At 45.6% G+C, this 27,878-nt stretch overlaps 1 protein-coding gene across 1 annotated transcript in view; it reads right to left on the reverse strand.

Annotated features, from left to right (window-relative positions):
• Positions 1-27,878, reverse strand: part of LOC141047058 (uncharacterized) — a 101,474-nt gene that overhangs the window by 45,550 nt on the left and 28,046 nt on the right. Inside the window, 1 exon segment of the mRNA XM_073541989.1 lies at positions 16,712-16,798. Coding sequence (XP_073398090.1) covers positions 16,712-16,798 — 87 coding nt within the window.

A 27,878-nucleotide genomic window follows, 5' to 3' on the forward strand; every position in this document is an offset into this window, starting at 1 on the left:
TCAGTAGTGAAGGGGAAAATGAACTCACAACAGGTACCTGTGGAAAAAAACAGGCACTGCTCATCACCTGCCCAATACAATCCTAACAGTGAAACGTGGTGGCAGCATCATGCTATGGGGGTGTTTTTCAGCTGCAGGGACTGGATGACTGGTTGACATTGAAGGAAACTTGAATACGGCCAAGTAGAGAGATATCCTGGATGAAAACCTCTTCCAGAGTGCTTTGGACCTCAAAATTGGTGAAAGGTTCACCTTCCAACAAGACAATGACCCTAAGCACACAGCTAAAATAGGAAAGGAGTGACTTCAGAACAACTCTGTGACCTTCTTGACTGACCCAGACAGAGCCCTGACTTAAACCCAATTGAGCATCTCTGGAGGACCTGAAAATGTCTGTCCACCAAAGTTCACCTTCCAAGCTGACGGAACTGGTGTGGATCTGCAAGGTAGAATGGCAGAGGATCCCCAAATCCAGGGGAGAAAAACTTTTTGCATCATTCCCAAGAAGACTCATAGCTGTACTAGCTCAAAAGGATGCCTCTGCTCAATACTGAGCAAAAGGTCTGAATACTTTCTGTACCCACTGTATGTATGGAGATAAACATGAAAAAGGAAGCATTATACCTATAGAGGGTGGAGTGGTGAAGAATGTGTTTCCTCTATGAGCAACCTATTAATGTGTGTGAATATTAGCGGTGAGCTGTAAAGTGTTAAAGTGTGGATAAACACTTAAGAAAAATGAAAATAAGGGACTAGTGCATGCAATATTACTGTGCAAAAATGTAAATAATAAAAGTGCGGATGTGCTGCTAAGTACTAAACTGAAAATTATCCCTATTGTAAAAGATGTTTTTTGCTGTTAATGTGAACAGTTAAGCAAGTTAAAGATTAAGAGATGTCTAAAAGGTCTAAAGTTAAAGATGACACATTTACTTTATATTTTAGGCAAATATATATATATATATATATATATACACAGTACAGGCCAAAAGTTTGGACACACCTTCTCATTCAAAGAGTTTTTATTTTCATGATTATGAAAATTGTAGATTCACTCTGAAGGCATCAAAACTATGAATTAACACATGTGGAATTATATAATTAGCAAAAAGGTGTGAAACAACTGAAAATATGTCTTATATTCTAGGTTCTTCAAAGTAGCTACCTTTTGCTTTGATTACTTCTTTGCACATTCTTGGCATTCTCTTGATGAGCTTCAAGAGGTAGTCACCGGAAATGGTCTTCCAACAGTCTTGAAGGAGTTCCCAGAGATGCTTAGCACTTGATGGCCCTTTTGCCTTCACTCTGCGGTCCAGCTCACCCCAAACCATCTTGATTGGGTTCAGGTCTGGTGACTGTGGAGGCCAGGTCATCTGGCGTAGCACCCCATCACTCTCCTTCTTGGTCAAATAGCCGTTACACAGCCTGGAGGTGTGTTTGGGGTCATTGTACTGTTGAAAAATAAATGATGGTCCAACTAAACACAAACCGGATGGAATAGCATGCCGCTGCAAGATGCTGTGGTAGCCATGCTGGTTCAGTATGCCTTCTATTTTGAATAAATCCCCAACAGTGCCACCAGCAAAGCACCCCCACACCATCACACCTCCTCCTCCATGCTTCACGGTGGGAACCAGGCATGTAGAGTCCATCCGTTCACCTTTTCTGCGTCGTTGGAACCAAAGATCTCAAATTTGGACTCATCAGACCAAAGCACAGATTTCCACTGGTCTAATGTCCATTCCTTGTGTTCTTTAGCCCAAACAAGTCTCTTCTGCTTGTTGCCTGTCCTTAGCAGTGGTTTCCTAGCAGCTATTTTACCATGAAGGCCTGCTGCACAAAGTCTCCTCTTAACAGTTGTTGTAGAGATGTGTCTGCTGCTAGAACTCTGTGTGGCATTGACCTGGTCTCTAATCTGAGCTGCTGTTAACCTGCGATTTCTGAGGCTGGTGACTCGGATTAACTTATCCTCCGCAGCAGAGGTGACTCTTGGTCTTCCTTTCCTGGGGCAGTCCTCATGTGAGTCAGTTTCTTTGTAGCGCTTGATGGTTTTTGCCACTGCACTTGGGGACACTTTCAAAGTTTTCCCAATTTTTCGGACTGACTGACCTTCATTTCTTAAAGTAATGATGGCCACTCGTTTTTCTTTACTTAGAATTTGTATTATGGCAAGAAAAAAGCAGCTAACAGTCTATTCAGTAGGACTATAAGCTGTGTATCCACCAGACTTCTGCACAACACAACTGATGGTCCCAACCCCATTTATAAGGCAAGAAATCCCACTTATTTAACCTGACAGGGCACAACTGTGAAGTGAAAACCATTCCCGGTGACTGCCTCTTGAAGCTCATCAAGAGAATGCCAAGAGTGTGCAAAGCAGTAATCAAAGCAAAAGGTGGCGATTTTAAAGAACCTAGAATATAAGACATATTTTCAGTTGTTTCACACTTTTTTGTTAATGATATAATTCCACATGTGTTAATTCATAGTTTTGATGCCTTCAGAGTGAATCTACAATTTTCATAGTCATGAAAATAAAGAAAACATATGAATGAGAAGGTGTGTCCAAACTTTTGGTCTGTACCATATAGGCATTTTTACACTTTAAAAAGTAGAAAAAGGAAAACGGGGTGATAAAAAGTTTGGGCACGCTTGGAGATTTGTGTGCGCAGATAACTTAGACCTAGGTTTCACACCTTAATTAGATTGTTAGGGTTGTGGCTTGTTCACCATCATTGTTATCCAGGTGATGCAAGTTTCCCAGCTTTGTAAAAAACCCAGCCTCCTCTAACCTTGTGCCAAAAAATAGCAGCCGTGGGTTCTAAGCAGCTGCCTAGCACTCTGAAAATGAAAATGGTGGAGGCCCACAAATCGGCAGAAGGCTGTAAGAAGATAGCAAAGCGTTTTCTTCAAGTTGCCCTTTCCTCAGTTCAAAATGTAATTAAGACATGGCAGTTATCAGGAACAGTAGAGGTCAAGATAAGGTCTGGAAGACCAAGCAATATATTTCTAATAATAATGCGCCAATATTGGAGAATCTCCACATACCTTCACCTGCAGAGCCGCACACATGTATGGCTGTTCTGTGCGCACAGGACTTGTGATGAGGTCAAAGGAGGGGAGGAGTCAGGGGTCACATGATCAGGGGCCTCAGTGTATGCAGGACTCTGCTGTGTTGGTTGTCATGGTACTGGATGAGGGGAAGTTTATGTGGGGGGGGTCAGGAGGGATTGAGGGTGTGTGCACACGCTGCAGTTTCTGCTGCATTGTACAGTACCATTAAAATCAATGAAAAACAAAAACCGCTGTGCATATGCTGCAGATTTTTCCGCGCGGATTTGCTGCGGTTTCAATTCCGCAGCATGTCAATTCTTTGTGCGGAATCCACAGCGGTTTTAAACCTGCTCCATTGTACAGGTGTCAAACCGCAGGGCAAAACCGCAGGCTAATCCACACGGAAAAATCTGCAGCACTATCCGCAGTGTGTGCACTTACCCTTACATTGTGGATATAGCAGAGCCGTGTGTGTACGAAATGTACGGAGCGGAACAGTGTGTACTAGGTGTACGTAGTAGAGCCGCATGTGTACGAGGTGTACGGAGCGCAGCCGTGTGTGAACGAGGTGAACAGAGCAGAGCCGTGTGTGTACGAGGTGTTCAGAGTGGAGCCGCATGTGTACGAGGTGTACGGAGCAGAGTTGCGTCTGTACAAGGTGTACGGAGCGGAGCCGTGTGTGTATAAGGTGTACGGAGCAGAGCAGTGTGTATACAAGGTGTACAGAGCGGAGCCGTGTGTATACAAGGTGTATGGAGCAGAGCCATGTGTGTATAAGGTGTACGGAGCAGAGCCGTGTGTACGAGGTGTACGGAGGGGAGTCGTGTGTGTACAAAGTGTGCGGAGGGTCCACTCATTCAAGAAAAACGACTCAGCGTAAGCTGATGCTCGTCACATATATATATATTATATATATATATATATATATATATATTGTATATAGCCATTTTTTACATTTTAAAAACTACAAAAAGGAAAAGGGGGTGAAGAAAAAGTTTGGACACCCTTGTAGATTTGTGTGCCCAGATAACTTAGACCCAGGTTTCACACCTTAATTAGCCTGTTAGGGTTATGGCTTGTTCACTATCATTGTTATCCAGGTAATGCAAATTTCCCAGCTTTGTAAAAAGCCCAGCCTCCTCTAACCTTGTGCCAAAAAATAGCAGCCATGGGTTCTAAGCAGCTGCCTAGCACTCTGAAAATGAAAATGGTGGAGGCCCACAAATCGGGAGAAGGATATAAGAAGATAGCAAAGTGTTTTCTTCAAGTTGCCCTTTCCTCAGTTCAAAATGTAATTAATAGAGATGAGCGACTTTGCCTTTTTTCGGGTCGAATCAGGTTTCATGAAACCCAACTTTCTCAAAAGTCGGGTCGAACGAAATCGGCCGACTATAGGGAAAAGTCGGGGTCTGACTGAAACACGAATCCCAATGCAAGTCAATGGGGAAGCATAGTCGGCAGGGAGTGGAGGACAGTAAACACACCTAGAGTGCCCATTTCAATGCCAAATACATCAATTCATATTACTGAAGCTTGTCAACCTTAATTTACTTCATAATAATAGTTACGCATTGAAAACTGGGGGTTATTTGGCTAAAGTTGTGAGGGGGTAGGGCTGGCACCAGGTTTTCATGTGCCCTTGGCCAAAGAGTGTCAGTGCGCCCTTTTAACACATCCCACAATTCATAAATGCTCTGACACGGCACAGAAATATAGGTATAGTACAATGAAAAATACTTCACTGCTTACATGACATGACTGATATTATCGATTTTAAATTCTACAATAGCTCAAAAAAAGGACAGTATATTACTCCATACAATATTATGGCCACCACCTAGTGCGCCATACAGAATAATGAGCCCCATATATTTCTCCATACAGAATAACTGATCACATATAATGTTCCATACAGTATATGATGAGCTCCACATAATGCTACAGTATAGGTTGGTCCCCATGCATGATGCTCCACTGTGTTATGAGCCCAAATAATGCTCAATATATAATGGGCCCCCTTTTCTAATGCTCCAGTGTATAATGGGCCCCATAAATGCTGCTCCAGTGTCTGAAGTCCCCCATTTGGAATGCTCCAGTATATGATGGGCCAAATGGATGATGCTCTAGTGTATGATGGGCCCCATATCTCATTCTCCAGTGTATATTGCTCCCCAAAAAATGCTCCCAACATTTAAATAAATTAAATACCTCTCCTCGCTGGGCACTGCTGTACTCTGGACTCCTCAGCATTCCCATCTTCAAGCTCTCTGCACTTGTACTGTTTCGGTAGAGGGCATACAGATGTGATGTCAACGCGCTCTCTAACCTGAATGTCACTGTCAGGAAACGCGGAAGACGTCACGGTGGTGGAGCAGGGAGAGTTAAGTATTGCAAGTGCTGTGGCCCTGAGCAAGCATGGGGGTCCCACTCGTGGGCGACGGCACTGGCACAGGGCCCCACATATTACAAAGGTATGTCTGACGGCGAGTGGGCCCTCCCACCGGCAGAGACACTTTTGCATGCCATGAGGGGCCCTGTGACACTGCCGTCGCCCACGAGTAGGACCCCCCACCTGCTCAGGGAACTGCCACTTTTATCTGCACCTTCCTCTGTGTCACCGTGTAAGGTGGAATAGTATGCGGGAAGGGGCACCTGAGTTTCATCAGTGTCACATTCTGGCTCTAGAGTGCAAGAGGAATGTAGTGCTGTGGGTGAATGTACCAGCGGAATCATCTAGCAGTGGCTGTGCATCAGTGCACTCCATCTCCGATTCATGTTGGACTGGGGAATTCAGGATTTCACTTTATACAACAGGCATGGCATGTGAAAAGAGCTCCATGGAGTAATCTGAATTGTGGGCTGCCGCATCCTGTACTTTGGATGGGGGGTCAAGGAGACAAGGAAAGGGGTGGTTCCTGACCAGAAGCCTGCACTGATGACTGAGTGCTTGCATTTTTGTAAACTTCAGAAGAGGAGGTGATAGAGCTGGTGGCTGTTTCGGCAATGTAAGGCAAAACCAGTTCCTGATGCTCCGGCTTTAAAAGCAGTTTACCTACTCCCAGAAAAGAGAGCCTTAAAGGCCTTCTTGTGCCAGACATTGACGCAGGCTCAACACCTCCTGCCTTAGCTGCTATTGTGCTTTTTGCACTACCAGCAGATGCACCACCACCATCAGTACCAGCTGGCCCCTCCACACCCACGTCCGCGGCCTCTTCCACCATACTTAATTTTTGTGAAAATGGACTCAAAACACAAGCAAATATATGGTACTGTATCAGAAGTGGACAGCTCTATACAGTCTAGGGATAATTGTAAATCTCCGTATATATTTCATGAGTCAGACACAGACGGTCACAGGCTCAGTATGGATTAGACAATAATATAAAAATTTGCAAAAGGGTACAGCATCACTAGATACAAGGTATCTATAGTATAGTTTAAACATAATGAATATCCGTAAACATTTCTGGAGGCAAACACAGACGCTCTCAGGCCCAGTATGGATCCGACAACAATATAGAACATTGAGAAAGGGTACTATGGTGCCCCTGAGGGTACAGTCGCCACAGAGGTACTGCACCTCATCCAAAGGTGTGGTATCCCACCCTCAGGTAAAGAGGGATCACCACTCAGGACTCCTAATCCTGCACTCAACACACACACTAGATTGTCAGGGCATCTGGGTGTACCCGGCGGGAGAATGGCCTCATCCCAGACTGACTAGGAAAGGGTGTTGGGGGTTAGTGTGGAAGGTAGGTACAGTGGGAGGAGCTTAGGTAGTGGAGTGATTGTGGCCATCCAATGAGAGAGAGCAAGGTGACAGTTGGTGGGTGTAGCTAGTCTGAGGTAAATGGATCTTTCTAGAGAGTTGTCAGTTGGTGACAGGACAGAGTAAGAGCAGGATTGCTGTGAGAGGGCTGAGGGTCAGAGAAGAGAGAAACATTTTGTCCAAGCTCCTAGACTGGAAGGAAGGGGTCATTGGGGCACGGGAAGTGCAATAACCCACCTGTGAAGCCCGTTTCTGGACAAGGAAGGACCAGGCCTCGTTCGGGAAGGTGGCTCCTAAAGGTAGTGGAGAAATACAGGGCTCAGCTAGAAAGACGGAGGCAGAGGTAACTTTAAGCGCCTCAGTCGCAGCCGCATTCAAAACTCAAAAAGGCAGCAGTTGGAATAAAGGACCCCGGGGCCTGACCCACGTTGCCCGGTGTGATCTGTGGCTGCCGGCTTGGGACACTGTTTGCAAAGGCACACAGCAGGAAGGAAGGGAGCGATCAGCGCAGAGACACGGCCTAGAAAGGATACACAAGGAGTAGTCTTGAACAGGCGTTCCTGATCTACCTTGGAGTTTGGCGGACCCATCCCTCAGAGGACACAGTACCAAGCGGTTCATCTTGCGCACAAAACTTTTGAGGAAAAACTCAGAAACTGCACCCAACTATGTCCTTGTTGTCTTTTACAACTCGCCTGCTACACAAGGTACACTCACCATCACAGTCAACGGCTCACAAGCACCATCTCAACTGCCCTGGAATACAGCTGTGCCCGTGGAGAGCTTCATCATCTTGGATGCTTTAACAACGTCCCAGAGGATATGCATTGCAGCGTCGGCTACCCTAGCTGAGCACCACAGGTGGCGTCATGATCCCCCTTTTCCAAATTAATAATCATACCATCTTCCCCCTCATCTGAACTGTCATCTTCTTTATTGGACACCCAGGGCCACGTACTGGGTCCCAATCACCACCGTGACATACCTCACCCTTAAAAGAGCCTGAAAGGCCTGGTACTGAGTAACCCCCGGCCCTGCATGGCGTTTCATTTTAACACCAGATAAAAGGGCTATATAGTATAGTTTCAACATTCTAAATCTACGTTTATATTTTTGGAGGCAGACACAGACGCTCTAAGTCCCAGTATGCATTAGCCAAGAATATAAAAAGTACAAAAAGGGTACTGTTTCACCAGATACAAGGTAGATATAGTATTGTTTAAATATTGCAAATCTCCCTATTTATTTCAGGAGGCAGACACAGACGCTCTCAGCGTCAGTATGGATTACACAATATAAAAAGCAGTAAAAGGGTAATGGATCAGAAGCGTACAGCTGTATACGGTGTAGGGGGCATTGTAAATCTCAGTATATATTTCCAGAGTCAGAAACAGACTGTCACTGGCTCAGTATGGATTAGACCACAATATTAAAAGCATTAAATGGGTAAGGTATCACAAGCGTACAGCTGTATACAGTGTTGGGGAATCTTAAATGTACAAATATATTTCTGGAGTTACAGACAGACGTTCACAGGCTCAGTATGGATTACACAAGAATATAAAAATGAGAAAAAGGGAAATGTATTCGAAACGTACACCATTATACAGTGTTGGGGTACTTTGAAATCTTCGTATATATTTCAGTCTCAGTAAGCCAGTCCAGACTCTCCGCTACAAGAAGCTAGATGGATAAAAGTACAGATGGAAAGGCGAGTGATTTCAGAAAAGTTTGAATTACTAATCACGGGAAAACCTCCCGGGAGAATTAGCAGAGGCGATGCTGACCCTCAATTACTTTTAATGTGGATACAGCTAAAACGGAAATTAGTGAAGAAAGGGTTGCTGTATCGCAGTAGGGTCGATCCCATCACCGTTACTCGTCTCCATCACATTGTGATCGCAGGGAGAGCTGTAGACATGGTCCTCACTGCCTATTATGATCTGTCTGGTCACTTTGGAGTGCAAAACACAGAAGACACAGGCCGTAGGGGATTCTATTGGATTGCCATGAGAGGAGACATTGAAAAATGGTGGCAGGAATGTCACACGTCTATGACTATAAAAAATGTGAAAGGTGGTCATAAAGCACCACTGCAGCTGATTGTGAGTTGACATCCATTACAAATGGTAGCCACTGATCATCTGAAGGTAGAGGCCAGCAGGACAGGACATAGCTACATCTTAACCATCATCGATCAGTACACCAAATTTGTAGTGGCCGTCCCTGTGAAGGATTTAAGTGGCCAGACTACACATCGGTGGAGCAGGGAGAGGTAAGTATTGCAAGTGCTGTGTCCCTGAGCAAGCAGGGTTGTCCCAGTCAAGGGTGCCGTTACTGGCGTTCAAAGCCAGTGAAAGCGGATGAGAGGATGAGTACTTTCTTGTCCTGAGAGTGTCTGGTAGGGTGAACTGGACTTGAGAGCTGCATATGGGGGAACTAGCGTTGGACCGGATGGACTGAAAAGGGGTTGGTGAGGGTGTTGATGGCCTAGATTCAGTGTTTCCTGGCGAAAATATTGTGATTCACTGACTGCTTTGGCCTTGCGACGACACCTCAACATTTCTTGATGGTGGTGTGCTTGACGGTGGCCTTAGAGTGGGTGAAGCGATGGAGCATTGCCGGCTACCTTCAGTCGGAGCAGATGCACATGTGCTACCTGAGGTTTTGTAGTCCGTCCACGCTTCCAAGTGCATGTTGATTAAATGTCTAAGCATGCAACTGGTATTCAAACTTCTTAGATTTTTCCCTCTGCTAAAGGTCCTTCGGCACTTCTTGCAGATAACCTTTGCGTCATCAGTAGGATTTTGTTCAAAAAGTGCCACACTGCACTCTTCCTACTATGGTATAAATTTTCAGGGCTTGCACGCTGTACTAATTTGACCATCTGGCCAAGCTGTCCTGCAACTCTTAGTTTTCTTAGCAAGTTTTTTGACAGCTACGGACCTGCCAGATAACCGCTGCGATGACGATGCCTGCTGTGGATCCTTCTCCTGTTCTGACCTAATTTCACCGGCACCCTCTTCCCCCAATGGATGCCAATCCATGTCAACAACTGGGTCATCCATGACCTCGTCTTCAATGTCAAAAGCACCTTCCTCTGTACCTTCCTCTGTGTCACCGTGTAAGGTGGTATAGTATGCGGGAAGGGGCACCTGAGTTTCATCAGGGTCTGATTCTGGCTCAGTAGACTGCAAGGGCAATGTAGTGTTGTGGGTGAATGTACCAGCATAATCATCTAGCAGTGGCTGTGCATCAGTGCAGTCCATGTCAGATTCATCTTGGACTGAGGAATTCAGGATTTGACTTGATAACCCAGGCATGGTATGTGAAAAGAGCGCCATGGAGTAATCTGAAGTGTGTGCTGCGGCATCCTTCACTTTTGATGTGGGTGAAGGACACAAGGAAAAGTGTTGTTCCTGACCAGAAGCCTGCACTGACGATTCCATGCTTGCAGTTGTTGTAACTTCAGAAGAGGATGCAATAGAGCTGGAGGCTGTTTCGGCAATGTAAGCCAAAACCTGTTCCTGAAGCTCCGGCTTTAAAAGCGGTTTACCTACTCCCAGAAAAGGGAAACTTAAAGGCCTTCTTGTACCAGACAATGACGCAGGTTCAACACCTCCTGCCTTAGCTGCTATTGTGCTTTTCCCAGAACCAGCCGATGCACCACCACCACCATCAGTACCAGCTGCGCCCCCCCGCCCACATCTGCGGCCTCTTCCACCATACTTCCTCATGTTTGGGAAAATGTACCAAAAAGACCAACAGAGAAATGGTACTGTATGAGGAGCGTACAGCTATGTAAGGTGTATGTAAAAAGTGAAATTGTTGTATATATTTTGTGAATCACAGACACACACCCAGTATGTATTTCACCGTAATCCAACAAGAAGATATACAGTACTGTATCAGAAGTGTACAGCTGTATACGCTGTTGGTGAAAATGTATATGTATTTACGGACTGTGACACACACACACTGACTCTGTGTAGATGTGACCGTAATAAGAACACCAGATATCCGATACTGTTAGAGAATCGGACGGCAGTCAATACGGTTTATGGAGAAATGGAAATGTCCGTATATGTATTTACGGAGTGTCACACACACGCTGACTCTGTGGAGATGTGACCATAATAACTAAGACCACCAGATATCCGATACTGTTAGAGAATCGGACGGCAGTCAATACGGTTTATGGAGAAATGGAAATGTCCGTATATGTATTTACGGAGTGTCACACACACGCTGACTCTGTGGAGATGTGACCATAATAACTAAGACCACCAGATATCCGATACTGTTAGAGAATCGGACAGCAGTCAATACGGTGTATGGAGAAATGGAAATGTCCGTATTGGTATTTACGGAGTGTCACACACACATGCTGACTCTGTGGAGATGTGACCGTAATAACTAAGAACACCAGATATCCGATACTGTTTGAGAATTGGACAGCAGTCAATACGGTGTCTGGAAAAATGGAAATGTCCATATATGTATTTACAGAGTGTCACACACACGCTCACTCTGTGTAGATGAGACCGTAATAAGAACACCGAATATCCGATACTGTTAGAGAATCGAACAGCAGTCAATACAGTGTATGGAGAAAAGGAAATGTCCGTATATGTATTTATGGAGTGTCACACACACGCTGACTCTGCGTAGATGTGACCGTAGTAAAAACACCAGATATCCGATACTGTTTGAGAATCGGACACCTCTATACGGTGTATGTATGGAAAAATGTTAATCTCCGTGTATTTTTTTAACGGAGTCACACACATATAGTGTTACGAATGAGTCACCGGAGGAGGAAAAAACAAAAATGCAAGCTAAGTCCAGAAAACCGGAGAGGATGGTAGCTAGCGGATTGCAGACCCCTGATCCTATTCACAACAGCTAACAGTAGCCGTGGAGCGTGCCTACGGTGGTCCTAGATGCCTCGTCACAGCCGGAGAGCTAAATAAGCCTAAAGAAAGAAAGGGGAAATCTAAACTGCCCCAAAGCAATAGACAGCCCCCAACATGTATTGTCGTTGAAAAAAGATGAAAACACAAATCCAGTCAGAAAGACCGGCAGAGCAAACGATGGGGCCCAACTAACTAGATAGGTCAGGACAGAAAAGTTGCTGGCGGCAATCCGCAAAAACCCTACCAAAAATGTCCCAACACGTCTGATAGGAAAAATGGCCCTGAAGTCACTAGACTTCAAAATCCCTATATCAGCACTCCGATATATTCTGAGGCCAGAGCAAAAGAGATTAAACCGATCAGGGACAAAATGGAAGTTCAGCACAGTCCCAGCAGGGGCTGGCTGAACACAAAACTAAGTAAATCAGACAAAATCTCATGGAACAATAGCAGAGCAAAACTTAGCTTTAGAAGACAGGAACTGAACTGGAGGCCAGAGCTCAGAGCAGGAGAACATCACCAGCAACCCTACAGGGCGCCGGCTGCCTTATATCCACTCAGAGATTCCTGATGTCCAATCACAATCCACCTGTTCAGGTGGCAGGTCTCTCCCATCCAAATCAGTTTCACCACCTCCTTTCACCAGCAGAGGGAGTTCATCGGACACCAAAGGTGAACGAGAAAATGAGCTCACAACATATAGCATGTATTTGTCAGTAATACCAGCCGGTACACGGTAGTGTGTGAGGCACGTACACCTCTAAACGGTGTGTGAAAAAAATTACGCTCAGTATCTATAGCTAACTATAGACCTGTCTCTAATATTCCCTTCATCTCTAAACTCCTGGAACGCCTGGTCCACTCCCGTCTTATCCGCTATCTCTCAGAAAACTCTGTTCTCGACCCTCTCCAATCCGGTTTCCGCTCTTTACACTCCACTGAAACTGCCCTCACTAAAGTCTCTAATGATCTGCTAACAGCTAAATCAAATGGTCATTACTCCATGCTAATTCTCTTGGATCTCTCTGCAGCATTCGACACGGTGGATCATCAGCTCCTCCTCACTATGCTCCGTTCCATTGGCCTCAAGGATACCATTCTCTCCTGGTTCTCCTCCTATCTCTCCGACCGCTCCTTTACTGTATCATTTGCCGGTTCCTCCTCCTCTCACCTTCCCCTTACTGTTGGGGTCCCCCAAGGATCGGTTCTAGGCCCCCTCCCCTTCTCCTTGTACACTGCCCCTATTGGTCAAACAATCAGTAGATTTGGTTTCCAGTACCATCTCTATGCTGATGACACCCAATTATACGCTTCTTCTCCTGACATCATGCCAGCCTTTCTAGAAAACACCGGCGATTGTCTAAACGCTGTGTCTAATATCATGTCCTCACTATATCTGAAACTGAACCTGTCAAAGACTGAACTCCTGGTGTTTCCTCCCTCTACTAATGTACCTATACCCGACATTGCTATTTCTGTGTGTGGCTCCACTATTACTCCCCAGCAACAGGCCCGCTGTCTTGGGGTCATACTTGATTCTGAGCTTTCCTTTGCCCCCCACATTCGATCACTGGCTCGCTCTTGTCATCTGCACCTCAAAAACATTTCTAGAATTCGACCTTTTCTTACTTTTGACTCTGCAAAAACTCTTACTGTTTCTCTTATTCATTCTCGTCTGGACTATTGTAACTCTCTTCTAATCGGTCTCCCTCTTACCAAACTCTCCCCTCTCCAATCTGTCTTGAATGCTGCAGCCAGGATCATATTCCTCACCAATCGCTACACCGATGCCTCTACCTTGTGCCAGTCATTACACTGGCTACCCATCCACTCCAGAATTCAGTATAAACTTATTACCCTCACCCACAAAGCCCTCCATGGCTCAGCACCACCCTACATCTCCTCCTTTGTTTCAGTATACCACCCTACCCGCACCCTCCGTTCTACTGATGACCTGAGGTTAGCATCCTCAATAGTCAGAACCTCCCACTCCCGTCTCCAAGACTTTACACGTGCCACGCCAATTCTTTGGAATGCACTTCCCAGGTCAATACGATTAGTCGCCAATCCCCACAATTTTAAGCGTGCCCTGAAAACGCATTTATTCAGACTGGCCTATCACCTCAACACATTAACCTAATCTATCCCTGTGTGGCACAGCCAAAAGTTTTACCATAACCAGATTTCCTGCATCATGTTCCCACATGCTTTATGCATCCATTAGCCCTCTGTGTCTGTACTGTCACACACTTTATGGCTGGTGCATACAATCAGGACAACTGTTACCACCCACCCTTCGTGTCTACCTCTTTCCTCATAGACTGTAAGCTTGCGAGCAGGGCCCTCACTCCTCTTGGTATTTGTTATAATCTACTGTATGTGATTATTGTTATGCTGTAATGTCTATTGTCTGTACAAATCCCCTCTGAAATGTAAAGTGCTGCGGAATATGTCGGCGCTATAAAAATAAAATTTATTATTATTATTATTACTGTGCAGAAAAAAAAGAATAAAAGGATTTTTGCTTTTAAAAAAGCAGTCTGCACAGCAGTGTGCAAACAGCAATGCAGCTATCAGGGAGCCTTATAAGGCAGCCTAATAACCACCAGAGCTGCTGCACACAAATATATCCTCCCCTGTCACTGCTCACTAAGTGTTGTGTTTTACAGTGACAATCGCTATCAGCAGAAGGAATTTGTTTTAGTTTTTCCCTGCCTAAACACTCTCCCCATTGAGAACGATCAGCATCAACCTTTCCCTATGGTAAGATCGGCAGAAGTAAGATGGCGGTCGGCGGTCACGGCCTTTTATAGGCACTGTGACGCCACACAAAGCCAATCACTTGCACGCCCTTCTCTAACATGGTGGGGGCCGCTGCCGAAGTAATCGCGTTGCCCACAGTGTGCGTCCTTGATGATTGGCTGAGAAAAGGCGCTGGAAGGATTGTGGGAAACGCGACTTTGGCACTCAAGTCGGCGACCTCATGGCCGACCTCGGGTTTCGATCGTCGGATTCTGAATTTGGCCGACCTGTTTTGGTCAACTCTAGTAATTAAGAAACTGGCAGTTATCAGGAACAGTAGAGGTCAAGATAAGGTCTGGAAGATCAAGCAATATATTTCTAATATTAATGCATCAGTAATGGAGAATCTCCACATACCTTCACCTGCAGAGCCGCACACATGTATGGCTGTTCTGTGTGCACAGGACCTGTGATGAGGTCACAGGAGGGGAGGAGTCAGTGGTCACATGATCAGGGGCCTCAGTGTATGCAGGACTCTGCTGTGCTGGTTGTCATGGTGCTGGATGAGGGGAAGTTTATGTGTGGGGTCAGGAGGGGTTTACAGTGTGAATGTACCCGAGCCGTGTGTGTGCAAGGTGTACGGAGTGGAGCCGTGTGTGTATGAGGTGTACGGAGCGGAGTCGTGTGTGTACGAGGTGTACGGAGCGGAGTCGTGTGTGTACGAGGTGTACGGAGTGGAGCCGTGTGTGTACGATGTGTACGGAGCGGAGTCGTGTGTGTACGAGGTGTACGGAGCGGAGCCGTGTGTGTACAGAGCTGAGCTTTGTTCCATCATGTTTTGGTTCATTTCATATGTAGATTTTTTAATAAAACAATGATTGGATCCATCTGAATATTACATGTATTCAGGGTTGGACTGGGGTGTCTGGGGCCCACCAGGGGATTGGACTCTAGGGACCCACCCTACAGGTATATACAAATATCTGTCAGTCGTTATCCCCATTATAATGGAGCATCGGCTGTAAAATATAGGCAACTCCTGTACATCTACTGTGCGCCACCACAAATGGGATGTATAATTACAGTAGTTTACATTAATGGGGTTCTTTGGTTAGAACAAGTTATCACCGATCCATGGGCTCCACAGCATAGGTGATCGCTTAGGTCCGACCATTAGAAACTGCACCGATCGGAAGAATGAGGAAGTTTTATCGTTGATAGGACACTTATCCTCATTTTAAAATGGAGCGGCAGGTTAGATATCTGACTGAAGCTCCATTCATTCTCTTTGGAGCGTCTACAAAAAAAAAAAAAAAGTGCAGCCACTGACGGAAAGAATGGATCAGTGGTCAAGTCGGACATGCCACTCCAGTCTAATGGGGATGAAAAGTTCCACATTTTGCTGAATGGGTCCAAGTAGTCAGACCCCCACCAATCAATACGTTATCATTTATCCTGTGGAGAGATGATTACTTTTTTCCACAGGAAACCCCCTGTAAGTGCATCTCTGCCGCTGTGTACACAGTATTTAATCTCTAGTTGAAATAAAGAATCTTCTCCTAAATAATATCAGAGAGAACAAATGACCGCCATACACAACACAATCCATTATACCAAGACCAATACCATCACATACAGGAAGAAACACCAAAACACCATGATCAGACCACATGGAGACCGCATAATACTACATACAAGGGACAAATACCACCACACCATGACTAGACCACATATTAGCACCACATAGTGACCGAATAATATGACATATTACCAACATATAGGGACCAAATAATACCACATACAAGGAGAAATACTGCCACACTGTGACCAGACCACAAATTACCACCACATAGTGACCGCATACAATACTGATTATGAATACAAACCACAATACTAACAACACTTATTACCACCAGTGACATTATTCACAAGAACTCTATATATAGTATCAGTGTACAGGTAATACCAGTCACATTACACACAGGAGCTATGTATATAGTGTCAGTGTGCAGGTAATACAGTGATCACCAGTGACATTATACACAGGAGCTCTGTATATAGTGTCAGTGTACAGGTAATAAAGAGATCACTAGTGACATTATACACAGGACCTCTGTATATAGCATATAGTGTGCAGGTAATACAATGATCACCAGTAACATTATACAAAGGAGCTCTGTACACAGTATATAGTGTATAGTGTGTGTGTGCATGTAATACACTGCCTCACCAGTGACGTCTGTAGTTGAAGTCCTTCATCTTTGCTTTTCTTCAACCAGCAGAGACTGCCGTCACATCTTCCAACCAGGACTCGTCTCTGCAAAAAATAACACAGTCATCAATAGCTGATCGCTTCCTGAGCATTTTCCTTACTTTTTCCCTGACTTCTACACTATGTAAGATGAAGAAGAAAAGCAACGTAGTACCACCCTGCACAGTAACAAGATCCCCTTTTGTTCCCTCCATGGAAAACCATTTCCTAAAAAGTAAATTATATTACAGTAGTAATAATGTCCCTAATTGGACCCTAAAGAAATTATGTTCCCCACTTGTCACCATAAACTAATATAGCATGTTCTTCATTCTGGCCCCCAAACAGTAATAAAGTCCCTCATCCTGGCCCCCTTTATTTAATAACCTCACCCAGCCTGAACCCCTATGTCCCTTGTCCAGACTGGCCCCCAGATATCCATCCCGCTTCCCCAGGTATACATACTGGCCCTCATATGTCCCTTGTCCTGCCTCACCATATATCTCTCCTGGACCCGCATATATCCTTCCTGGTCCCTTGTCCTGCCCCCCCATATAGCCATCCTGGCCCCACATATATGCAACCTGCCCCCCCATATATATCCACCCTGGCACCTCCCCATATATCTGCATCTTAGTCCCTTGCCCTGCCCCCCTCACCCATAAATCTATCTTGGGCCCCCATATATCTGCATCCTGGTCCCTTCCCCCATATATGAATTCTTGCCCACTCATATGTATCCAACCTGCCCCCCTCCATATATTCATCCTGGCCACCACCTCCCCCCATATATCCATCCTGGCTGCCCCATAAATGAATCCTGGCCTGCCATTTACAGTATATGCATCCAGGCCCCCCTATATATATGCATACTGGTCCCTTGACCTGCCCCTCCCCCATATATCCATCCTGTCCCCCTCCCCTATAAATGCATCCTGGCCACCCCCCATATATATGCATCCAGGCCCCCCCCTTATATATGCATCCTGGTCCCTTGTCCTGCCCCTCCCCCATATATCCATCAGGGCCCCCTCCCCCATATATCCATCCTACCCGCTCCAAATATGCATCTTGACCCACCATAAATATGCAACCTGGTCCCTTGTCCTGTCCCTCATAAATCCATCCTGGCCCCCCACATAAATATATCCTGACTCCCTCATATATCCATCCTCGTCTCTTATCCTGCCCCCCATATACAGTATCTATCCTGGCCCCCCATATGTATCCATCTGGGCCCCCCACATGTATCCATCCTGCACCCCCCGGATGGGTATCCATCCAGGCATCTTGTCCTGCCCCTCCCCCCCATGTGTGTATCCATCCTGGCCCCTTGTCCTACCCCTGGCCCCCATGTGCATCCATCCTAGCTCCATCCCGTACATGTATCTATCCTGGCCTCCCCTGTACATTCATCCATTCTGCCCCCCATGTGCATCCATCCAGGGCTCCCCTCTTCCCTGTATGTGCCTGCATCCAGGCCCCCCTCCCCTGTATGAGCATCCATCCAGACCCCCCTCCCCTGTATGTGCATCCATCCAGCCCCCCTCCATCCCATGTATGTGCATCCTTCCAGGGCACCCCATCCCCTGTATGTGCATCCATCCAATGCCCCCCATCCCCTGTATGTGCATCCTTCCAGGGCCCCCCATCCCCTGTATGTGCATCCTTCCAGCCCCCCTCCATCCCGTGTATGTGCATCCTTCCTGGGCCCCCCATCTCCTGTATGTGCATCCTTCCAGGGCCCCCCATCCCCTGTATGTGCATCCTTCCAGCCCCCCTCCATCCCCTGTATGTGCATCCATCCAGGGCCCCCCATCCCCTGTATGTGCATCCTTCTAGCCCCCTTCCATCCCCTGTATGTGCATCCCTCCAGGGCCCCCCCCATCCCCTGTATGTACATCCTTCCAGGCTCCGCCCTGTATGGGCATCCATCCAGCCCCCCCAACCCCTGTATGGGCATCCAACCAGGCTCCCCTGTATGTGCATCCATCCACCCTCCCATCCCCTGTATGTGCATCCATCCAGGCCCCCCCATTATGTGCATCCATCCAGGCCCCCCCCGTTATTTGCATCCATCCAGGCCCCCCCCGTTATTTGCATCCATCCAGGTGCCCCCCCATTATTTGCATCCATCCAGCCCCCCCATTATGTGCATCCATCCAGGTGCCCCCCCGTTATGTGCATCCATCCAGGCCCCCCCGTTATGTGCATCCTTCCAGCCCCCCCAGTTATGTGCATCCTTCCAGGGCCCCCCGTTATTTGCATCCATGTAGGGCCCCCCCATTATGTGCATCCTTCCAGGCCCCGTCCGTTATTTGCATTCATGCAGGCCCCCTCCCGTTATGTGCATCTGGGTCGCCCTCCCAGGGATGTGGGGTACTCGATACCGGGCCGGTGTCGGTGGGATGTGTCACAGCAACAGTGACCCGGTCCGTGGCCCTGGGTGCCCAATTAACAGGGAAGTTGAATGGTGGAATGTAGTTAATGGAATAGTTCGTGACGCCACCTGTGGTGTTCGGCAAGTGAGACGTTGAGCTGACGCTGTGTGCAGATCCTCTGGGGCTGGTGGTGTGTTGCAGCCAAGATGGTGAAGCTCCCCACAGGTGGAGCTGTAGCCCCAGGGCAGTGTGGATGTAGGGGTTAGAGGAGAGGGACAAGCGGTGTAGAACTGGTACCCAGATGTAGCGGTGCTGGGTGTGTTGGCGCAAGAATCAATGGAGGACACCAGGCTTGTAGTTCCAAAGCTTTACTCACAGTCTGTAGTACACATACAGTTGCCCGCCTCCGTGCCGTGTCCTCCGGGTCAGGGACTCAATCAACCTCCAGGCCAGATGGAATGCTCCCTTCCAACGTTCCGCCAACATGTGCCTTTCTGAACGTCTCCTCTTATAGCGCCTTTAAGTGTGAAGTACTCCCAGTACTGAGTTACACTGGAGTGCCTCCTGACAGATGTTCCCAAGAACTCTACATGTACGGCAGACAGCTGTAGCCTGCTTCGGGGACTCCTGAGTCCCGGCTCACTATCCAAGTTGCTGTTGTGCCCCCAAGTCTTAGATGGGAGTAGTGCATTTACATCCCACTACTCCACCGGTGTCTGCTGTAGGACCATTAGTATTCATACAACCTCGGTGACCGGGCCCTGGCCTTGCGCTTAGAAATTCTAGGCAGGGTTCTCTCCTAACCCACGTCCTCTGTTCCCTTTTACTCCTTCGTTCCGTACTAGTCTCTCCTTCTTATGGAAGATCAGGTTTCAGTTCAATGTCTTTCTCCTTCTTTCCTTTCCCGTGCCAGCAGACCCAGGTCACTGAGATCTGCTGCAGCACCTCCTTCCTCCATCCCTCTCTGAGGGATCTTCTTTCCTCACTCCTAACTGAGTGACTCCCTCTGACTGACTTATAGGAACAAAACCGTTGGCACAACCCTGGAGGTCAGAGGTGGTGCCCAAGTAGGATCCCAATCCGTGAACTTAATATATATAAACTTGGCACACTCCGCAAGATTCTGATGCAGAAAGGTGATTTAATAGATAACAGTACATACATACACAGACGTTTCGGTCTAGGACCTTCATCAATGTACTGTGAAATATAAATAACAAAAGAAAATAATAAAATTGGAAATAAAGTATATACAGTATATACAACAATATATGGGTATTTCACGTAAACAGTTGAAAGGAATGCTGAGACATCGGTCACATTATAGCACATGATGAATACTGGCATAAGAAATAGTCAATCATGAAGAGGAAAAAAAAAAAAAAAAAGGGGCTGGAAAAACACATACACCGATATATTGTACTGTGAGGTTCTCAGTGACTGGGCTTTGTGAGATAAACCTAAAGGAGAATATAGGTACTATAATAGCCAGGAAAACTTTGTGAGTGATAAGATAACTATGTCATCTTAGTTACATACCAATCCTATGAGGAGGTACATGTGGCCGTCCCACTACTGAAAACAGAAAACAGCGCTGAGATGAAGAAAAGTGACGTGCAGTCACTAATCTGTCTGTGTAAAGCATCTAGGTCTTACCGTGGTTATATGTAGAGTATGGACGCGGTATCCGCCGCGAATCCAAGGCGCTATGGTGTGAGAGAGTGACAGGGTTATATAGCCCTGTAAATCTTAAACCCTGGATGGGAGTGCGCCACGGGAAGTCGGTGGGCGTGTACTGAACACGTCATCAAGCGCTGTGAGAAACAGGGAGGAGGCGTGTCGGCAACGAACCCGGGGAGTATACCAGACACGTCATCATGTGCTCATGCGCTGTGATAGACAGGGAGGAGGTGTGTCGATAATGAGCCCGGGGAATGTGCCCCAGTCTATCAGGCTGGCTAACAGGGCAGTGCGGTGAAAAGGGGTATATTACCCTGGGGGCTACTGCGGCGCCGGTGTCACAGGTGCCAATGGTGAGGATAGTGGCTATTCAGTGCTTTTTGAGGTGATGATTCAAAAAATCACAGTTGTGGGTTCTGTAAATGAGACAAAGTACAATTAGTATCGATGGCATACAATATTACAGCAGTATACAAAAAGGAATATTATAGCGGTATACAACAAAGATAAAATAAAAAGGATAAAAGAAACGAGGTCATTATTTATGATATTGTTACACTAGTGACAATGTTCAGGTACCGGAAGATGTGAGAAATTATGATTGTAAGAAGGCCTGTGTATCATAGTCTTTATTTAACCCCTTAGGTGTCAGGGTATTGAGCTCATGGATCCAATAGGCCTCTCTCCTTTTTAATATATTGATACGGTTGCTTCCTCTGCGTGATGGATGGATTTGCTCGATAACTTGAAATTTCAATTGAGCAATGGTATGACCAGGGGTAATGAAGTGATATGGGATGGGGAGAAGCATATTCTTGCACCTGATCGTAGATTTATGCTTGGATATACGATCCCTAATATGTTGTGTGGTTTCCCCCACATAGAGTAGGCCACACGGACATTTAATGATGTATACTACAAACGAGCTGTCGCAGGTGTAGTATTCACGAATATTAAATTTTTTGCCGGTGTAAGGATGGTAAAAGGAGTTACCTTTCTGTACATTGTTGCACTGTGTGCATTGCAGGCAAGGGAAAGTGCCGAATTTAGGATTTGATAAGAAACGTTGTTGTTTTAAAGGGGCAGGGGAGCCAATATCTGCTTTAATTAGAGTGTCACGAACATTCTGTGGTCTCCTAAAGCAAGGTAGAAAGGGTTCTCTAAATGCCTCAACATGTGGGTGAGCCGTGGAGAGGAGATGCCAATGACGTCTGATACTGGAATGGATACGATAGGCAAAGGGGTGGTAGTCGTGGATGAAAGAAATGCGGTTGGTGACCTTAGATTTCATAGGGGGGGGGGGGGGAAGTATCTACATTGTTTAATACATATGTCGGATATCCCCTCTCAAGGAATTTAGTGCGCATTTCGTCCATGCGTGTTTCTAGGATCTCAGTGTTCGACACTATCCTCTGAACCCTTTTGAACTGTGACTTAGGTATCGCATTTTTCATTTTGGTGGGATGAAAGCTATCGTAATGTAGCAAGCTGTTGCGGTCAGTGGGTTTCCTGTACAGGTCAGTGGAAAGGTGTCCCGAATCATCCTTCATGACTAGTGTGTCCAAGAAGTTGATCTGTTGAAGGTGATAGGTCATGGTGAAACTCAGTCCCGGCCAGGCTGTTTGTAGCATAGAAAAGAAGGATTGTAGTGTATCTAGTGATCCCCCCAAATACAGAAGATATCGTCGATGTATCTCTTGGCGGTGTGTGCGAAGTTTATATATATTAAGTTCACGGATTGGGATCCTACTTGGGCACCACCTCTGACCTCCAGGGTTGTGCCAACGGTTTTGTTCCTATATCATTATCCTTTACGCTGTGCACACCCTTTTTGGGCAATGACATCTCTTACCTTCTCGTATAATGCAGAAGAGACATCGAACATTATAGCACAATCCACTCTTCCTAGCGATTTCCTTAGAATTCCTCCAAAGGAGACCAAGGGTCGTGACTTGGAGAGGACACTCAGGCGGTGCACTAATCTGGAGTTACACTGTGTTACTCTTACTGAATACCTTAAAGTTCAGAGGATACCAAGGGGACTACGTGTTCCCCTACGTCCCACCCTCTTCAGCGATTCAAGTGATTTTTGTTTCCGTTTTGAACAAATTATTAATAAATGATCTTTTGACCTTATAACTCTCACGTTAGAGCATCTGCATCTTGGAATCGCCAAGTGTAAAGAGGAAATCACTAACATAGAAACCCAGCTCTCATCTTCCATCAGTACTGAAGATTTCAACAATCTGAAGACCAAGATCAACGGAGTCATTGAACAGCATCGACGAGACATTGAGACAAGGAAAACAAATAAGTTTGCCCGTGATACAGAAGATTACGAACAAAATAGAGTTTACAAATGGCGAGAGTCTCACAACTCCGGCAATTTCAATCCCTATTCCAATTACAGATCCACTACGGACATTTCATCTTCAGGATCGGATCACGACAGACAGACTTCATCCAGTCGTTTTTTAGGACAGAGACGCAGATCCACAAAAAGAAGAGGACCCGCAGGGGGAAGAGACCCACACAGAAGTATGGACTCCGGTCGTATCACCCGCTCGCAGGTAAAGACCCGTTGGTAATCAACATCTCTTCCAAAAGCCTAGGCATTGCAGAATATCGCGTATTACAAAAGGGCCTTTCCTTCTGCCCAAGTTATAGGTACAATACCTTTAATCTTGACATGGACCTGCAGAGGTTCTATAGATCGCTAAGATTAAAACTACATTTTTCCAATGTTACTGTTATCAACAATAGCACTATACTTCCACATCCTCTCCTGCTATCCTCGGATAGCTTAGGACTTAGGAACAAAAGCAATTTTAGACCACCCACGGGCTCACATGCCTTGGAAACATTCATTTCTTTCATTGACAACACTTTCCAAAATCTGCGAGACGACATCCACAAAGGGCGAATGCATTTCCCATCTAATCTTACTGCACTTGATCAACAAGCCCTTAAAACCCTACAGGACGATAAAGACATAATCATTAAACCAGCAGACAAGGGGGGGCCATAGTTGTTCTTGACAAAACAATGTATTTGGGCGAAGTTCATCGCCAATTGAGTGATACCTCGGTCTACTTACCACTTGAGAGGGATCCCACCAACGAAGTAAAACTAATGATCCAAACTGCTTTATCGAAATACAAATTGAGCGGAGTCCTAGACAATAAAACATGTGATTTCTTAACTAAAAGATTCCCCATCACACCAGTCTTCTACATACTTCCTAAAGTGCACAAAAACCTAGACAATCCACCAGGAAGACCCATCGTGGCCTCTACAGAGTCTATTTTTTCTCCTATTTCCAAATACCTTGAGAAAATCCTTACACCTCTTATCAAACAGACATCTTCCTTCCTACTTGACACAGGGGCCTTTCTAGACGTGATCCGTACCTTGAACCACGTCCCTAGAGATGCCATCCTTGTTACATTTGATGTAAAAGATTTATATACATCCATTCCCCACATGCAGGGTATCCAGTCAGTGCAAAGGCTTCTTGAACTGTCTAATTTTCACCCAGAACAAACCAACTTGTGTTGTGAATTATTGTCCATCATATTAACCAGGAATTTTTTTATTTTTGAAGATACGTACCTGGCCTACCACCCCAACACATTAACCTAATCTATCCCTGTGTGACAGAGCCAAAAGTTTTACCATAACCAGGTTCCCCGCATCATGTTCCCACATGCTTTATGCCTCCATTAGTCCTCTGTGTCTGTACTGTTACACACTTAACATTATGACTGGTCCATACAATCAGGGTAACTGTTACCACCCACCTTTCGTGTCTCCCTCTTTCCTCATAGACTGTAAGCTTGCGAGCAGGGCCCTCTTTCCTCTTGGTATTTGTTATAATCTACTGTATGTGATTATTGTTATGCTGTAATGTCTATTGTCTGTACAAATCCCCTCTGAAATGTAAAGTGCTGCGGAATATGTCGGCGCTATAAAAATAAAATTTATTATTATTATTATACGTACTATTTGCAGACCAGGGGGACTGCGATGGGCTCGAACACCGCACCCCCCTATGCAAATTGTTACGTAGCCCACTTTGAGGATTCTATCATCTATCGTGATTGTCTCTTCCGCACTCACGCGCTAGTGTGGAAGAGATACATCGACGATATCTTCTGTATTTGGGGGGGATCACTAGATACACTACAATCCTTCTTTTCTATGCTACAAACAGCCTGGCCCCATCACACCAGTCTTCTACATACTTCCTAAAGTGCACAAAAACCTAGACAATCCACCAGGAAGACCCATCGTGGCCTCTACAGAGTCTATTTTTTCTCCTATTTCCAAATACCTTGAGAAAATCCTTACACCTCTTATCAAACAGACATCTTCCTTCCTACTTGACACAGGGGCCTTTCTAGACGTGATCCGTACCTTGAACCACGTCCCTAGAGATGCCATCCTTGTTACATTTGATGTAAAAGATTTATATACATCCATTCCCCACATGCAGGGTATCCAGTCAGTGCAAAGGCTTCTTGAACTGTCTAATTTTCACCCAGAACAAACCAACTTGTGTTGTGAATTATTGTCCATCATATTAACCAGGAATTTTTTTATTTTTGAAGATACGTACCTGGCCTACCACCCCAACACATTAACCTAATCTATCCCTGTGTGGCAGAGCCAAAAGTTTTACCATAACCAGGTTCCCCGCATCATGTTCCCACATGCTTTATGCCTCCATTAGTCCTCTGTGTCTGTACTGTTACACACTTAACATTATGACTGGTCCATACAATCAGGGTAACTGTTACCACCCACCTTTCGTGTCTCCCTCTTTCCTCATAGACTGTAAGCTTGCGAGCAGGGCCCTCTTTCCTCTTGGTATTTGTTATAATCTACTGTATGTGATTATTGTTATGCTGTAATGTCTATTGTCTGTACAAATCCCCTCTGAAATGTAAAGTGCTGCGGAATATGTCGGCGCTATAAAAATAAAATTTATTATTATTATTATACGTACTATTTGCAGACCAGGGGGACTGCGATGGGCTCGAACACCGCACCCCCCTATGCAAATTGTTACGTAGCCCACTTTGAGGATTCTATCATCTATCGTGATTGTCTCTTCCGCACTCACGCGCTAGTGTGGAAGAGATACATCGACGATATCTTCTGTATTTGGGGGGGATCACTAGATACACTACAATCCTTCTTTTCTATGCTACAAACAGCCTGGCCGGGACTGAGTTTCACCATGACCTATCACCTTCAACAGATCAACTTCTTGGACACACTAGTCATGAAGGATGATTCGGGACACCTTTCCACTGACCTGTACAGGAAACCCACTGACCGCAACAGCTTGCTACATTACGATAGCTTTCATCCCACCAAAATGAAAAATGCGATACCTAAGTCACAGTTCAAAAGGGTTCAGAGGATAGTGTCGAACACTGAGATCCTAGTAACACGCATGGACGAAATGCGCACTAAATTCCTTGAGAGGGGATATCCGACATATGTATTAAACAATGTAAATACTTCCCCCCCTATGAAATCTAAGGTCACCAACCGCATTTCTTTCATCCACGACTACCACCCCTTTGCCTATCGTATCCATTCCAGTATCAGACGTCATTGGCATCTCCTCTCCACGGCTCACCCACATGTTGAGGCATTTAGAGAACCCTTTCTACCTTGCTTTAGGAGACCACGGAATGTTCGTGACACTCTAATTAAAGCAGATATTGGCTCCCCTGCCCCTTTAAAACAACAACGTTTCTTATCAAATCCTAAATTCGGCACTTTCCCTTGCCTGCAATGCACACAGTGCAACAATGTACAGAAAGGTAGAACACAAAAATTGAGCTTGGTTTGAGTTGGTACACATGCAGCATATAAATGCATGTTCACATGGCCAAAAAGCATACAAAACCTAGAAAAGACAAAATGAAAAAACCCTGCTGTAATTAAATAAGTAAAAAGCAAAAGTGCATTTAAATCATACAGAGTTCTTAGTAATACTGTATTTGATCAAACATAGCATAAAAGCCGTCCCACCATCGACAAGGTGACTCTGTGGTCGGGGCGGTCCTACACTGTCTAGTATTAAAAACCTTATCATGTGTCAAAGTTGACGTCTGTGTGAATAAGGGCAGACAAGGACCGGGTCCCAACCACTGGACACCAGTCAGGGGAAGCCTTTAAATACAATTTCCAGCTCAGGAGAGGGAGGCCACACCCCAGCTTGCACAGAATGCAAAAATACAAAGAAAGAACACAAAAATTGAGCTTGGTTTGAGTTGGTACACATGCAGCATATAAATGCATGTTCACATGGCCAAAAAGCATACAAAACCTAGAAAAGACAAAATGAAAAAACCCTGCTGTAATTAAATAAGTAAAAAGCAAAAGTGCATTTAAATCATACAGAGTTCTTAGTAATACTGTATTTGATCAAACATAGCATAAAAGCTGTCCCACCATCGACAAGGTGACTCTGTGGTCGGGGCGGTCCTACACTGTCTAGTATTAAAAACCTTATCATGTGTCAAAGTTGACGTCTGTGTGAATAAGGGCAGACAAGGACCGGGTCCCAACCACTGGACACCAGTCAGGGGAAGCCTTTAAATACAATTTCCAGCTCAGGAGAGGGAGGCCACACCCCAGCTTGCACAGAATGCAAAAATACAAAGAAAGAACACAAAAATTGAGCTTGGTTTGAGTTGGTACACATGCAGCATATAAATGCATGTTCACATGGCCAAAAAGCATACAAAACCTAGAAAAGACAAAATGAAAAAACCCTGCTGTAATTAAATAAGTAAAAAGCAAAAGTGCATTTAAATCATACAGAGTTCTTAGTAATACTGTATTTGATCAAACATAGCATAAAAGCCGTCCCACCATCGACAAGGTGACTCTGTGGTCGGGGCGGTCCTACACTGTCTAGTATTAAAAACCTTATCATGTGTCAAAGTTGACGTCTGTGTGAATAAGGGCAGACAAGGACCGGGTCCCAACCACTGGACACCAGTCAGGGGAAGCCTTTAAATACAATTTCCAGCTCAGGAGAGGGAGGCCACACCCCAGCTTGC

Source organism: Dendrobates tinctorius, unplaced genomic scaffold, assembly GCF_039654945.1.
Source record: "Dendrobates tinctorius isolate UK_male_01 unplaced genomic scaffold, ASM3965494v1 ptg000126l, whole genome shotgun sequence".
Lineage (NCBI taxonomy): Eukaryota > Metazoa > Chordata > Amphibia > Anura > Dendrobatidae > Dendrobates > Dendrobates tinctorius.